General features: G+C 39.4%; 1 protein-coding gene across 4 annotated transcripts in view; it reads left to right on the forward strand.

The window, feature by feature from the left end:
- The window catches only part of astn1 (astrotactin 1), a 393,038-nt gene that overhangs the window by 118,432 nt on the left and 258,647 nt on the right, over nucleotides 1-15,959 (forward strand). For all 4 annotated transcript variants that reach the window (XM_044367649.1, XM_044367646.1, XM_044367647.1 and 1 more), the window contains 2 exons: nucleotides 1,004-1,153; nucleotides 5,635-5,802. In XM_044367649.1, the coding sequence (XP_044223584.1) occupies nucleotides 1,004-1,153; nucleotides 5,635-5,802 (318 nt within the window). The remainder of the gene's footprint in view (nucleotides 1-1,003; nucleotides 1,154-5,634; nucleotides 5,803-15,959) is intronic.

Below are 15,959 nucleotides of genomic sequence, written 5' to 3' on the forward strand. Positions count from 1 at the left end.
GTTGCAACACAGCCCTAACTATGTTGTTTAGATCCAGGGGAAAGGATGATTCATGAGGCCTGACAAAATATTTCTTCAAGTCAGACGACCGATGAGAGGAAGGATGAGAATATTGAAATATTCCAGTTTTTATGGAGAAGCTAAATGTCCACAGGAGATGTTTTGTAATGAAAAAAACTGAAAACGTAAACCAATATAAACTTTAAACAAGGCATCAAAAAGGTGAAATGTTGCCCACAACCAGTTTCTGGGTAAGTTACTTGATTAAATAAACTAGCTTTACATATGTATAATACAATAGGTCAGCTTCCTGCTTTGGTTTTTGTTTAAAGGATCGCCTCGGGCAGTTTTTGAATGAAAAAGTTCTGCCAGAGTAATTTAAAAGTGACAATGTAATCTAGAGTTATTCTGGTAGTGAAAAAATAACCGCTTTAAACAAAGTGTGAGTGGCTATAGTCAAGGTCATTGTGTGATTTGTATGTGTGTGTGTGTGTGTGTGTGTGTGTGTGTGTGTATGCCCCTGTGGGTATGAGGTCACGTTTAACACTTTCTGTATTGCACTCTGGAGTCAAAGAGATAAGGGAAGCATTCTCACTCTGGCAGGGAGGGAGAGCAGAGGGAAAGAGGGAAGGTTGCGAAATAACCTCTGAACCGTTTTTATTCAGGCCCATGTCTCTTTTTTCCCCCCACATCCCAGCGTGGATGTTAATACCCTTCAAAGGTAAATCTTATTTCTGTGCCACCGAGTGGCCTAGTCTAAACCTCCCAAAGGCTTGCAGTTTTTGATCCAAAGGTCCTTTTCATGGGCGCTAAGCCCGTTTTTTGGCTTGTTTGTAAAATGACACTGTGTAGGCAGTGTGTATATGTTTGTGTGACTGTGTGCATGTATGTTTATGGTATGGAGGTTTTGTGGAGGAATTAAGTGTGGTCGCTGCTTCACATATCTGAACCGTTTGTTGTTCCCACCTCCCCCGTTCCCTCCCTGTGTGTTTGTTCCCAGCAGCAGGTTCCCCACGGAGCCCCATCAATAAGACCACCCTGACTCTGATCAGTGTCATCAGCTGCGTGATCGGCCTGGTTTATTCCTCTCACCTCTCCTGCAGCCTCTCAGTGCGGGTAATCCTACATGTTCCGGAGCACCTCATCGCTGACGGTAAGGCTTTACACCAGCTTCAGATTGTTAGATGCAGCCTTTCCACACACACCTCTGTGGGCGCCCAAAGCCCTGGGGGGCTGAGCTGGCATTTTTCTGCTGCTCTCTGGGGAGTCCAGCCCACTATATCTCTCAAACCGAATGCAGGCATTTTGCGGTGGAGCTGCTGATTTGCTTTGCTCTCTCAAAGACAAAGGTAAATGCCAGGTCAACCACCCCCCCCCCCCCCCCCCCCCAGGTTTCCCATGTGAGACCACACAACAGATGTGCCCTCAAAGCATCAGAGCACATTGAGGCCAGGTCGCAGTGACCACCCGCAGCAAACCCACCATCACTCTTCCCCTTGTACTTTCTGATATGTTGAACCACCTTGCTAATGAATTTCAATGTAGCACCTGCAGAAGAAAAAAGCACCGCGGGGGCCAAGCGCTGGCTCCTGCTGGCTCATTGGCATTTTTCAGCTGTCACAGGAGTGAGCTGGCAGTCCAGATATATTATAGACTGTGACTAGGCTCACTCATCTATCATCTGGAGGTCTGATTTGATTCGGAGTGCTGCTGCTTTCCGGTGGTATACGCTGGTCTGCCAGAGAGATATTAAAATTCCAGGGAGGCGTCCAGGGAGGGAACTTTGAAAGGAGATGAAAGATGGCGAATTCGCCTGTTGAATTACAAAACTGGGATCGATTTAGAATGTTTCCATAAATGTCTCCACAATCTCATCAGACTTGATTTGATGTCATGGTGAATCAGATGAAAATCTGGATTCTACCACTGGGGAAAGAAGCTATTAATGCCAACAGCTGCGCATGTGTCTGCCTTCAAATACTGTGAAGAAAAGCGCAGTAATGTAGAGTCACACCTTTCTCCTTGGCTTTCACATCAGGGGAAGTAATCATGTGGAGATGTTTACCTGGGATAACAATGTCTACTGCTATTCAAGATTCATAACAAAAGACAAGACAAACTTTTCTTTACGACTAACTTGGAGAAAGTGTAAAACAGACCATTTCAAATAGTATTTTGTGGGAACACGTTTTTTTACCACCATCCGTCTTGTCTGAGACGTGTCCAAATTATGTTCAATGTGTAAAACTATCATGTGGCCCATATAAGCATAGCATCCACAAATCAAGCATGACAACCCCATTCCTGATCCAGGACCCTCATACTATGTATCACAGCCATGAAAGGCGATCAGCCAGAACCTGGACATTTCAGTCACTCAGCAGCTTATAGCATTTTAAGAACATAGAGGGTTGGAAAAAGTAACCAAAAGAAATAATTACTCTGACCACTTTCTTCATTGAGATATTACAGTGATTCTGTTGATTAAAACTGTAGTCTCTTCTATCTTCTGGCCACCAGCGGCAGCACTGAGGGTGAGGAAGAAATCATGCGCCATCTTTGATTTTACACAGTTTGTATTCACTTTAATGGGAGAGACCTTTCTTGGTTAGAGTAAATCATGTTTTTACTTTTCTTACTTTTTTTTCACCTTATAATTCACTGAGGACCTTGGTTACAAATTAGGAAGTTTGTATTTTCAACATTGTAATTCATGAGAAATTCAAATTCTATGACACACTCAGTGACTAGAGACTGTGACTAGACTGTGTCTACAGAAAAACATAGCACAGTGGTTAACTCTTTTCCCATGTGCCATCTGCCTGTATCAAAAAGCCAAAAACCAGACAAACAAAAAACAATTATTAATAATGGTTCAGTCAGAGACTTATTGCTTTATTATTTTTTTTTTTGTTTCTGATTTTCGATTATTTTTATTTTCCAAACTCTTTTGCTTTGGGGTTTTGGTTTAGTGTTTCATTTAAGAAACATTTTGTACTTGTAAATAAATGATGTGATATTGCTGAATTTCTGCACAACAGCTCTATTCAGACCTTGACTGAAGTGCTGCACAGTGGTGCTTAAATCAGTGGTGCTTAAATTGACTATTAAGCGCAGCACCCACTCCACTGATTCCCGCTCTGGAAGAGATTCACACTTGAAATGATGATGAATATCTGCATCAAGATGGCTCCAGTGTAACTTTAATTTTTTTTTTTTTTTTTTTTTTCCCTTTTTGGCAGAAGTCAGTTTCTAATTTTTTTTGTATACCTCCAAAAAGCATGTATATTTAATACGAGAATCCATGTCTAGATGCAAAATCAAAAATACTGCATTCCCAAATAGGACATGAAATACACTATAAAACAGAAACAAGTAAGACTGCTTGTGATAATGCTTATTGGTTTGTTGAGTTTGAATTTTTTTTTTTCCAAGCAATTTTATGACTCTTCACAATTAAGCAAACAAAATGTATGTGGCCATTTGCACTGTGCACTCTAGTTTTAAAGGGATCATCAAAGGGGATAGCGCTAACTAGGACACACTGAGCCTGCCAAGAAGTCATTAAATATGCATCCCGTGTTTGCAAATGGTCAGGGCTTTGGTCAATGAGTTGCTCTGCTAATTCACAGAGATCACACAGCGGAGATGTCTCAGTATCAGGTATTATAGTGACACCTGCTGTGTCAGGGGCCTTGGTCTCCTGACAGACTCAAGGCTGTATTCTTCATATGGATTATTGACTGCATATAAGTGTTTGAATCTAAAGTTATTGTATTTTTTTTTCTTTTAATAAAATCTTCCTTTTTCTAGGTTACTTTTACTGCCGCTGGATGGAAGGATTTCAGTCATTTATTACTGAAGGGAGTCAATTTACAGGACTTAAGCAATGATACACATGGATTTCAACCTCAATCCTTGTGTTATGTTCCTTTTTTATTGTAACAGAATGAAACCATCCACAATTTTCCTCAACTGACAGACAGAATTTTGGAATTTACATCGAAAACACTTTCATGATGCAACTTATTAACATTGTCAAGGTTCTAACCCATTAAGGTCATACTCTTTTATATGCACCATGCAGGGGAATTATTTTTCCACGAAACAAATGTCTGATAACACCTACTTACAACAGGTGCAGCTAAGCTACAGGTTAGGCTGATCAAGAAAGACAATATATGAAGGAAGAATTTAGGAAGAAACTATTAGCAGACATTCAGAAGGTGTTAACCTGATACTGGAATACAAGACAGACCCCATCATGACACTTTTTACTTGCCACCAATGCACACATGAGAAGATTAGGGCGGAGGACCATGTGGAGAATCTGGGGGAGTTCAGGAAATAAAACTCTCAAGGAGGAACTGTTAATTGATCGTCAGTTGTTAATAATTGTACAGTTAGGTATTCAATGACATTGTTGACATGGTCTCGTGTAGGTAAAACTGCAGAAAGCCTTGAGAGAGTTTCTTACAGGCCTTTAACCAAGTTACCATCCTTACAAGACCATGTACAGTGGGCAATTTAATCTGTGTGTGCCGTCATCTTAAACATAACTGAACTAAATGCACGCTGTATGTAAAGTCATTGACTCAGTAAGAGTGCATAACACAATTTCCCACTTTACCAATGTGAATGACAAAGAAGACGAGTTTTCAGAGTAAAGCTGTAAAGCCCAATCCTCCACTGAGTGCATTAAACAACCAAACCAGAACAGGCTGCGTCATTCTCTACACTAACATGTCATTCAGTTATTTATGACATTGTCTGACCCTTCAACATTTTAATCCAAGCACAGATTTGTCTAAACACCATGAAAAGTTCAAACCTCTATTTCCCTCACTGTCGCGTTCCTCCTCCTGCTGCATGTGTTTAGCTGCAGGGAAACGCAGTGGAAGCCTCAGCTGGCTGCCTGTGGTTACTGATAGCAAAAATATCTATCTTGTCATTATAGGTATTGCTTCATTAAAATGTTTCTCACAGTTTGGATATTTTCATCTTTTCAGTTTTTATAGCTGTCAAGGTTTGCCGTCTTGGCTGCAGGTCTGCTCTTTCATAATACGACACAATAATTCAACTTTCAAATATTTCAATAGCGGTTGAGAAGATTGTTTGAGGCTTTTAATTGGATGTTTTGTTGGTCAGGTTCAACTTGAAGCCAAATATTTTCTCATCTGGTATGTTTTGACTCTTATCAAACTATTTGATTTTGGATGTTGAGTTTTTCTCTCCTCTAAAGAACCTCTCTGTCCATTCCACTTTAGAGAAATGAAATATTCTGTTTGTTGTCTTCAGTTCAGATGAAGATATTTTTTGGTAGAAAGTTCCAAATATACTGTGTCCATGTCCTTTTTAATTTAGATTAAAAAAATAATTTAAAAAACAGCAATAAAATTATGTAGCCCCAGTCTAGAAAATCTTTTTTGACTTTTCATATAAATGTTTATTTAGGTAACTGTCCCTTTCCTCCCTTCATCTCTCTTTCCTCCTCATTTTTTCTTTCTACTTCATCCTCCCCTGCCTTTCGTCCTTGTCCCCATCCTTTTTCCACACTCTCTCATTTCTTCCCTCTTTATCTTCTTTCTTTCTACATTGTCTCTTTCCCTCTCTCTCTCTCTCCCTCCTCCTCAGGATCAAGGTTCATTTTGCTGCAGGGGAGCCAGTTGGACGCCTCAGACTGGCTGAACCCGGCACAGATCTTGTTGTACTACCAGCAGAATGCCAGCGGGCCCTGGGTGAATGAGCTGTGTGGACGACGCCTCCTGGACCCCTGTGAGCACCAGTGTGACCCAGAGACAGGTGAGTCAAGAAGCAGATGGAAGCAAGCATGAATTCTGTGTTATACCAAGATTGTTACCATGGAAACCTTATTAATTATTAGTTGATATGAGCGAGATCTCAGTTCTCTGGCTTGACTGGCTTCCATCATTATCGTCATCTCCATGGAGACAACAGTTATGTTAAGTAAAACGTTACGATACCTGCAACTTAAGCAGTAAACAAAACCAATGGCCTGTTAAACCTATTACTGTATAGATTCATGGAAACATTAAATATCATTATTTCTGTAGTCTTTGTGCTTTTACATAATGATGTGCTTTATTATTGGCAGATCAGTAAAAAGCAAAATGTTATTTCCAGTGACAACAGTGCAGATGGCAAAGTGCACCTTAAAGGATTAAAATGAAGACGTGGATAAACAAACAGTAACAGTAAATAATCTCACAACTACCCATTAGCAGGGCACAGGTGGATGTTTTTTTTAGTGGCAATCTAACTTTGAAATTTTTTTCATTATTAATAAATTAAAGTTTGACCTCATCATATGTCAACCAGCTCCGGGTGTATTTCTATTAAGTTTTGTATGGAAAACAAAGTGAAGTGGTAGGGGTAGACACTGTAGCCCCCAAAACCCTGGATCCAACCGGGAGATACTGAAAGCAACAGCAAGGCTGCACCAATTTCAATCTGGATTGTCTCATTTTTATACAAACAAAAACATATGGCATCAGGATTAGCTATAAGACTTTTTAATCACATAAAAATTCTACACAAAGACGACACCAAACACGCACAGCATACAGAACATGCTTGTGTAAATCTGACATGAAGCCATTTCAGAATTATATTCCACTTTTGTTAGCATGTCTTTACATCTTTCATCTGCGTCTTTTTTGTGCACTTGCCCACATACTGCACATCTGGATACTCAGTGTTTACTATGTTGTGTAGATTTTTATGAATGTTCTTAAACAAATAACTCAAGGGTTTAAGAAAAGTAATTGATTTATTGTAGGTCTTTAAGTTTTTAGGTTATTGTTGAAAAAGTTAAGTTGCGCATAATAGCATCATCACTCAGCTTTTTTGTTTTTTGTTTCAATAGTGAGGGGTTTATGACCTATTCACCAAACGTGATTGTTCTAATTTGAAATATTTAATAACTGTGCCCATACAGTTTTGAATTATTTATTATTATAATTATTAATAATAATTAATTATTATACATTTCTGTTAACGATGAGGGGGTCAGTCATGCTGCAAGTTAAACTGAGTGGACAGTTTAACACAGCTAGCTTGATTGTAGCATTGTTTTGTTTTGTTGTTTATTCTATCATTGTGAATGGCTTGTATGCTTGTCGTGATTGGATAAGGAGGGTTATTAGCCACTGAATGTTCTCAGTCCTGCAGAGTGCCTCCAAGCTGAACTTGCAGTGTTTTATCACTCACTGTGGACCTCCCACTGTGGTCCTCAATAGTGGCTGTATGAAGAAGCCTCTTTAATTGTTTACAGGTGTGTCCATGACTATGGTCCAACAGGCTGCAGGGCCTGAAATGGAAAATAGATTGCTTGGAGCACTGTAACTAGTCTTCCCCAGGAGAGCTGTTTGTGGAGCTGATCAATTAGTTCACATGTAATGCCATCTTCATTTGTACACAGTGGGTCTGCACATGCTGTATGCAATATCTAGTTAAAAGATCCCCTCCAGGCATATTTTTTAAACAAAATACTCCGTGTGGAATAATTCTTGGTGTCTCATATTGTTAATCCACAAAAAAATTTTAATTGCCTCCAAGTTACATACTAGACCATGATTGGCTCTAAACTAGTTGTAATGTCACAAATCACGCTCAAAGGTACATGTCTTCAAGTCAGATTCAAGGCATAGAGAAACTTCCACCCTTCAGTAGATGAATGTGAAAACAAACTTCACACATACTGTACACCATTCTGCACAGTACAGTTCAAGCATCCAAGTAACAGTAAGCAAAATACTTTTTTGAGTGCAGGGGTATTTTAAACTAAATTAATTGTTTGGGAGAAATATAAAAGAGAGTAACTTATTTAATAAATAAATTCATTATAACAGGTAACATATAATGGGAGTGAAAAGCAGTGGTGTGTGTAAGGTACAGTATTTGTCTTGAGCTACAGGATGGGATGGAAGATTTTAGGGCTGAGATTTTGAGGAGGTTAAAGGGGACCTATTTTGCTCATTTTCAGCTCTATATTTTTTATTCTGGAACTAAACCAGAGTAGTTTTGCATGATTCACAATTCAAAAAACTCCTTATTTATCTTATACCGACTCTTTATGCAGCCCCTCAGTTCAGCCTCTGTCTCTAACAGGCAGTCTTAGCTCCTGTCTCTTTAAGGCCCCCCTCCCAATGAGCCCACTCTGTTCCAATTGACCAGCAGAGCTTTGTTAGCAGCCCTAAAAACCAGTTGGCACAACAAGATATGGAGATATTTGGAGCTCTTTGTTCAGCGGATCAGTTAGAAATAATGCAGGGAGGAATAGCACAAGCAGAAACAGCCACAGTGATGATGATGTTTGTTGAAGGGCTGCGGATGACCAGCACATCTCCAACAGGTAAACTACTTATTTTACTTTGCCCTGCTGTGTAATGGAAAAACACTCACAGTGTGCCAGCTCGATTTGAGTCATGGCTCGGCATGACTACCCCCAAAACAATTGAAAAACACCATAATGTTAGCGGAGCGGAGCAGTGAACTTGCATTCTGTACGTGGAGCAGATGATCCTATAAAGAAATCCATCACAAGCCGATGTCAGCTCAGGCTGAAAGTAGAAAAAAACATAGGAAACCAAGTGTTCAGAGGAGTCTGAAGCTATCCCCACCAAAAATATGAATATTCTTGCATTAGTGTGCTGTCTGATAATCATATCAGCTATGGAGGACTAAAGATGTTAATTCCAAGTTGCTGATGCTAATTTTAACGTCAGTTTATTATTTATTATTTATTATCTAGTTATTCTGCTTTGGTAATCCAGTCAAAATTTTCTGAATATGTATTTTACTTTTAGAGCTAAAATATAATATAAAATGGCCCAAGCTCCTTACTGAAGCCCAAGATGCTCTATATGTTCATACCTTTGCTCATCTGACAGAGAGCTCCTCCTGCAACAGCTAACTTAGCTCTGTTGGTTCACTAATGTCACATACCTCTGTGAATCCATACACTGGTAAAGGGAGCACTAACGAGGCTAATCATCACAATCCACTCTGTTTCTTGATTTGTTTTGTTGTGCGCTAACCTGAAATAAATGCACTCCCTTCTTCCTACTGACAAAATGTTCACATAGGGATACAATTACCTTTAACTGTGAGACAAAGGATATATCATGGATATGTTAAAATGCTGATTATAAAGTAATAGATATCTATTGTAAATAATAGATAAACTGTAAATAATAGATAAACTAACCCTGAGCTGGTGATTATGTTGTGTTGCTTTATCATCAGACAACATCCAGGGCTGACACTGAACAAGCTAACTCCACTATTTCATACACATGCTCTTGCTGTGCGTTGTCCATTCACTGTCAAGGCCACATATTTACATACACAGTTTTCTGTTGAATCTGTAGTCAGATATTCACAGAAGCACTTGATTTTTCTCAGTGTTTGTGTAACCTCACAGTTGACATAGTGTATGCACAAATTCCATTCAGATATTCTCAAATGTTTTCCTACAGCTTTTCTTTTTCACCAACTTGAATTTTAAATGAGTTTTTTTCACAGATTTACAAAGGGGGGGGGGGGGGGATTTAAGGCTACAGAATTGGAAATTATTTCATCATCATCATTTCACAAGCTCTTAATCTTATTGACCCTTATTTGAGCACATACACAATGACAATGGGATGATCTGGAAACATAGATGACCGGCCAACCCTGTAGTTTTTCTCTTTTACATGCTTTTATCTTCTGTTCCGTTGCATATATTTATTTTGTTCAGTTCAAGAATGTGTTGTTAAGTACCACTACACAACAGATAGATGGATGGATAGAGGAATGTAAGCTTGACAGTATTGGAAATATTGAGTGATGGTCAGCACCTCAGTGGAGAAAGTGCACATGAGCCCTTAATGTCTTAATGCTGAAAATGTTTATTGAAGCACTTGATCAAGGAGAAACTTAAACAGCAAACAGCAAAGTTTTCTGCAACACCTGATGTTGTCTCTTCCCGTTCTGCCCTCTGAAGGCTTGACTCTTAGTCTTTACCCTCAACAGATCAGCCAGCAATATGAAAAATGATTGGTTCACTAGTTTCTAAACAAGGAACTGCATCTTACCCGTGTTAGTTCAGGACACGTTGCATGGAACTTCAGGTCACTGTCAGCACATTCTGGTTTGAATGTCTGATTATGTCAATAGAATCTACGTCTTTCACCTATCTGTATTGTCCAGGAAGGCCCCCTCCAACCTTGGTAACCATGACAGTGCTGATTCACCCTTAATCAGAGAGGCTTTCGCTTCGCCAAACAACACAGACAGTTATTCCGAGTCTCAAGGAGAGGAGAGAGTGACTCCTTCTACTTAAGATTTGCAGTGTGACCTCAAGGCCCAGGCTTGACCCAATGTAACCCAACTTGCAACCCCTAAAGATGGAAAATTCCATAACAGATGTCATGTCTGAAATGAGTGATAAATCATACTGTCGGCATGTTGAGGAAGAGCAACATGTCAATAAGTTTTGATGAAAATTCTTCTTTGTGACCTACAAACTGGAAATTGGAAAAGTGCAGAGTGAAAAGTAAGCACCAGCTTAGCACAATATTGTTGTGCTTTTTCATTTAATCTTTACTGGGCTCTGTATGATCATGGGACTCACAAACGCTTACAACTGTTATCTTTGCACTTGTTGTGCAATTGCATGCTGAGACTGTCAGCTGAATAGCTGAACAAAACATTGATTTAAAATGCAGCTGCGATTTTAAAATCTTGCCTGTAACGGCATGACTGGCAACCGCTGATTGATGGGAGTGATACATGATGCATACTGGGTGAAAACACCTTCAATTTATAGAGAATCAATTTGACCTAGTTGTTACTGCAAAATATGTTTCTGAAATATGAACAACAACCATGAAATGCAAACTGAAAAAAATATGTAGGAAACACAACATTTGAAATGAAATATGCAGACAGTACATTGCTGATAAGGATGTACAGGGACCCATACAAAGTCTAATTATTGTATTTGCCTCTACCATCTTCTCCGTAACATTTGAAATTAGGGCCATGTGAAGCTACTGTACATTATGTTTTATTCAAGCCAGAGACCACATACAAATTCCAAATAATGAGAACAGTGTGTTGATAAAACAGAATTGTAGAACATTTTGTTGTTCAACAAGCTCTTTATCACTCTCTCTGCCAGTGAATACATTTTGATCTTCCCTGCCTCCAAATTCACTATGAAGAATGTGGGAGCCTGTAAAACAGAATAATATAATACATCTTGTTGTTTTAACAAGTTAGAAACATTTTAGCATGAGAAAAGTCCTTATTTCTGCAAGCAAATCTCCCTCCATAAATGCTAGTAAATACTTGTAAGCATCTATTATTAATTGGAGCCAAAATGGTGTAATTATTCTCAAATTTTATTATAGTGTAAGTGACTTTAGTTCACTTAGAAAATCATTCAGTAAATGTTTTTAAGCTAATTTAGAAGATTAACTGTCATACATTAGTTCTTTACATTTATTCTTACCAGTTTTGTCAGCAAACATTTTCAAAGTGAGTTGCTAATGTTCTGTATCCCCGCGGAGGTGTTGACAGTAGAATTTGGCAGTCCTCTCACATACAAGAATAACTCTGGCTAGGAGAAAACAACAAAAAAACCCAGTATATATGAGAGGCTAAGAAACAACAAAACTTTAAATTAATTTCTTCATGAAAAATGCCACTATTATCTTTGCATCAAATATAAGTCCTTTAATTTATTATCAGCAATCATGTTGTTTGCTAAAAGTAATATTCAGCCTCAGTTTTATGTGCAATAAATAAACGTCTCTGTCATCAAGTCCTCCAAATTAAAGGACAAAATACATTGTTGTATCCAGAATGACACATAGAGGTATAAACTGAGGCCTCGGTATGTGCTGATCAGATCACTCTTGATGAGAAGAAACAGCAGAATGGAGAAAAATAACTTTCTTAGGCAGCTCTTTAATGTTCCCCACACATCCTCATCACAACAACACATTATTGTTCCTTACTCACATTTGACTCAACTAACCAAGAGTTAAGCATTTTCTGATCCGACACCCTTGTCAACAGGACAATATCTCAGTTTCCAAAATAAAACTTTATGATCGGACACAGCTATGGTTAAGATTTGGTTAGGTTTAATCACAAAAACAACTTGTTAAGGGTTAGGGAAACATTGTGATTTCTGTTAAAATTACTAATCTGTTAAGGTCAGGAAAACTTTATTGTCATGGTTACAATAGCAACTATCCAATAACCACCACTAACCAATAAGAATAAACCAACATTTACAGTCAGTAGGAAACAGGAAACAAACTGCAATGTCCTGTTTTGAATTCTGATGTTTATTGACCCAGCCATCCCCCCTAACCTCCTCCCTTTGCAAACTTTATCACTCTGGAATAACCTCACACAGTTTCCTGCTTTGCTACCGTCAGACAAGTCATAATTCCTACAAGTTTAGCTACTCCCAATATAAGTCTGCTGTAAAGTCACATAAGATTCTAGGTTTCAATATCCGACCATGAGGTAAAAATAACACCAGTCAGGTTCAGGCTTTCAACAGTCAGACTTTCTCCTGCACCGCACATCAAATCTGGTGAAATTTTACTGCAAAAAAACAGCAGATATACTGCAAAGAATATCCCTATTGGTGAATTTTAGTTCTACCTGGATTCTTGAAAAGTCTTGAGTCAATGTGTAACTCAAGTTATGACTGCAGGAAGAAATCTCCCATTTAGAGCAAAGGCAGTATTTTCCTTGTTTTGCATTCATTATTCAGTAGCCTAACTCTCCCCTGGGCAATACAGAGTGACTTCTGAGACCTTTAAATGAATCAAAAAGCTGGGCCAATGTGTCTCATGCCTGGCTTTCTTGGAATAATTTCAGACACTAACCCACACACCCAAACACACACTCAGCCCACTCCTTAAAATGATATATGGACCAGCAGGACCAGCAGCATGGCTTTGGTATTTGTATTGTATTTTTCATATGATCCATTTGTAATGAAACCATTGTGCATGTGTATGCTTGTGTGTGTGTGTGGATGTGCTTGTCGGCATGACAGTGTGCACATGAGAGTGAGTGGAAGTGTGTGTGGGCTGCAGGGAGATTGCAGAGGTGCTATAGATAGCTTAAATCCAATCCTCTTTTCTGCTGGAGGAGATAGTGATGAAAACTGAGATGGGCTGCGACAATATCTGTGCTTCTCCTGTAAGACATTAAAAAAGACAGTGGATGTTGTAACGCATAGTGCCTCCCTTCCCACAGAGCCCTAAACCCAGATGCTTTGGGTACTGATGTTTACAGGCTCCTTTCACCACCTTCTTCCTGTCTGCTCTGGAGTGTGTGTGGTAGTTTTATGAAACACAAAGAGACATGTTGTGCCTCTGGAGACACATGTTCCCACATCATAATGTACTGACCTGATTAATGTGGCTGCATAATGGATCAATGTGTGGATATCTGCTTGATGAGCTAAATAATTTCACAGTGCATGAAGAAAAACATACTTTCTGTGCTTTCGTTGCTGCCCACACAACAGATCAAGGCTTCCAGGCTACTTATGGGCAATCTGTGCCATAAATACTGTTTAATTCTGTGTGTTCTAAAAAGTGACAAAGAGAAGGTGGGATGTGATCAAAGCAAAGTGTGAAACTTATAAACTGGCTCAGCATCCGTATGTTGAGCAATTAGGGAATGTAACACTTGTGTCATGACCTCAGAGTGCAATGAAACATCAGTTAAAGCAAGATGAGGCGTTTTGCATTGTTCTGCAGCTACACAATGAAATACTACAGCTGCTGCTGTTTTTTTTTGTTTTTCTGGACACAATTTACAATCAAAATGTAAACTTGGCTTTCTAGTGTCAAACATTTCAGCTCTTTCACTACACATTTAACACAGCAGAAAAGTAACAGTTGCATTCAGAGCTACAGTATATGCATGTTGGGAGTGCTGCCAAGAGACGTGTTGGAAAAGCAGCCAGGTGATAGCAAAGGCTATGTGAGGAGGCGGTTCCAAATTCCTATGGCAACATTATTCAGTTGATGTTTCAGGAAAAACAACCCTCATTCGTACATGAATAATCAATCAGAGCCTGATTGATACTGGGTTCTTATAATGTTTTGTAACTGAAAAATATCCCTGTCAGTGCTCTCTGGTGGACAAACTAAGTAATGACAACAGCGTTTCTATTTATTGGTCGCTCTAGTTTACAAGTATGTTGATCCTCAGATCTAAGATAACACATCAGGACTCTATTTTCTGGTCTCTCTTGACTTTGACATTTTCAGACATTGCAATATTGTTGCAACTGTAGACTTGACTGAAAAAATACATGAATAAAAAATGCATTTTTTTTTTTTTTTACGTTTAAGTTTAAGTTCTCAAACTTGTAACCTTGGTCAGTCGAAAAAGGGAAAAAGTTGATGTTGATGTTGAATGTTGCTCCTGCAGATAGATGTAGTGAGCATGATTATTTATTGGAAAATGTAAATGTTCACTGTCTGTTGGGCTTATGTAGGATTCTCTGGACTCTGTCTCAACTCTTTTTAGCTTAACTGAACCTTGTCTTACAGCTGACATCAACTCAACTCAAGAACACATAACAATACTCTTGAATACAGATATGCTATCAAATCCAGACAGTATCAAAAGCACAAACTGCTCTAGTCATTTCCTTTTGATTCAAGTAACATGAGCAGGGAAACTCAGTGAAAATGATTTGCTTTAGCCTGGCAGGTACTGACAGTTGACCTTTTCCATTAACAGTAGTGTATAAAAGCCCAGAGCCTGTGCCCTTCACTTGCCTCCTATTGAGCATGAGCAGAGCATGTTGTACATGTTACCCCTGAGTAACCCTCTAAACCAAAGGTGAGGCCCCATCAATCACACTGAGCAAAGTCAAGGCAGACATTTCTCCTGGGAGCTGACAGCAGAACAAAAAGCTGATACTTCGGTGTTCTTTGCTAAAAGGCTTCACTTATCAGGAGGATGCCCATGTAGAGTGTCCACATCACGCCACCCGGGAATTGTTTTAGTCTGATTTGTGGGGTATTGGACTTTTGAGATTATAGTTTCTCTTACTTTAAATTGATCAAACAAATATCATGTCAAAATCATATCAAGCAATCCCATGTAGAATCCTGAATAGAGGGTTTAGAAACATGATCACAATGCCTCGATCTGTAGGCATAACAGATGAGCAGTGTTGTTATCCTATTAGCACTTGCCCCAAAATCAATCAATCAATCAATCAATCAATTTTATTTATATAGCGCCAAATCACAACAAAAGTCATCTCAGGGCACTTTTCACATAGAGCAGGTCTAATCCGTACTCTGTAATTTACAGAGACCCAACAATTCCCCCATGGGCAAGCACTTAGCGACAGTGATGAGGAAAAACTCCCCTTTACCAGGTAGAAACCTCAAGCAGAACCCAGCTCTTGGTGGGCGGCCATCTGCTTTGACTGGTTGGGTTGACAGAGAAAGAAAGAGGGGGGAGGAGGAAGAGGAGGAAGAGGAGGGGGAGGGGGAGGGGGAGGGGGGGGGGCAGAATAACAACAATCATAACAATAACAATGACAATAACAGCAGCAATAGCCGGGAAAGGACACCAACAGGACCGCAGAGGCTCTTCCTGCATCCCAGGGTTTCTTGAGAGATGAGAAAGCACAAAAAACTTCGGGGAAGAAGCCAAGTTAGTAACATGCATTGATGGTACATGAATGCATTCAGATGGAGAGGAGGAGGAGGAGAGAGGAGCTCAGTGCATCATGGGAAGTTCCCTGGCAGTCTAGGCCTATAGCAGTATGACTAGGGGCTGATCCTAGGAGAGCTTGGCCGGCCCTAACTATAAGCTTTATCAAAAAGGAAAGTTTTAAGCCTACTCTTAAACGTAGAGAGGGTGTCTCCCCCCTGGACCTAATCTGG

The sequence above is a fragment of the Thunnus albacares genome, chromosome 12, assembly GCF_914725855.1.
Source record: "Thunnus albacares chromosome 12, fThuAlb1.1, whole genome shotgun sequence".
Taxonomy (NCBI): Eukaryota; Metazoa; Chordata; class Actinopteri; order Scombriformes; family Scombridae; genus Thunnus; species Thunnus albacares.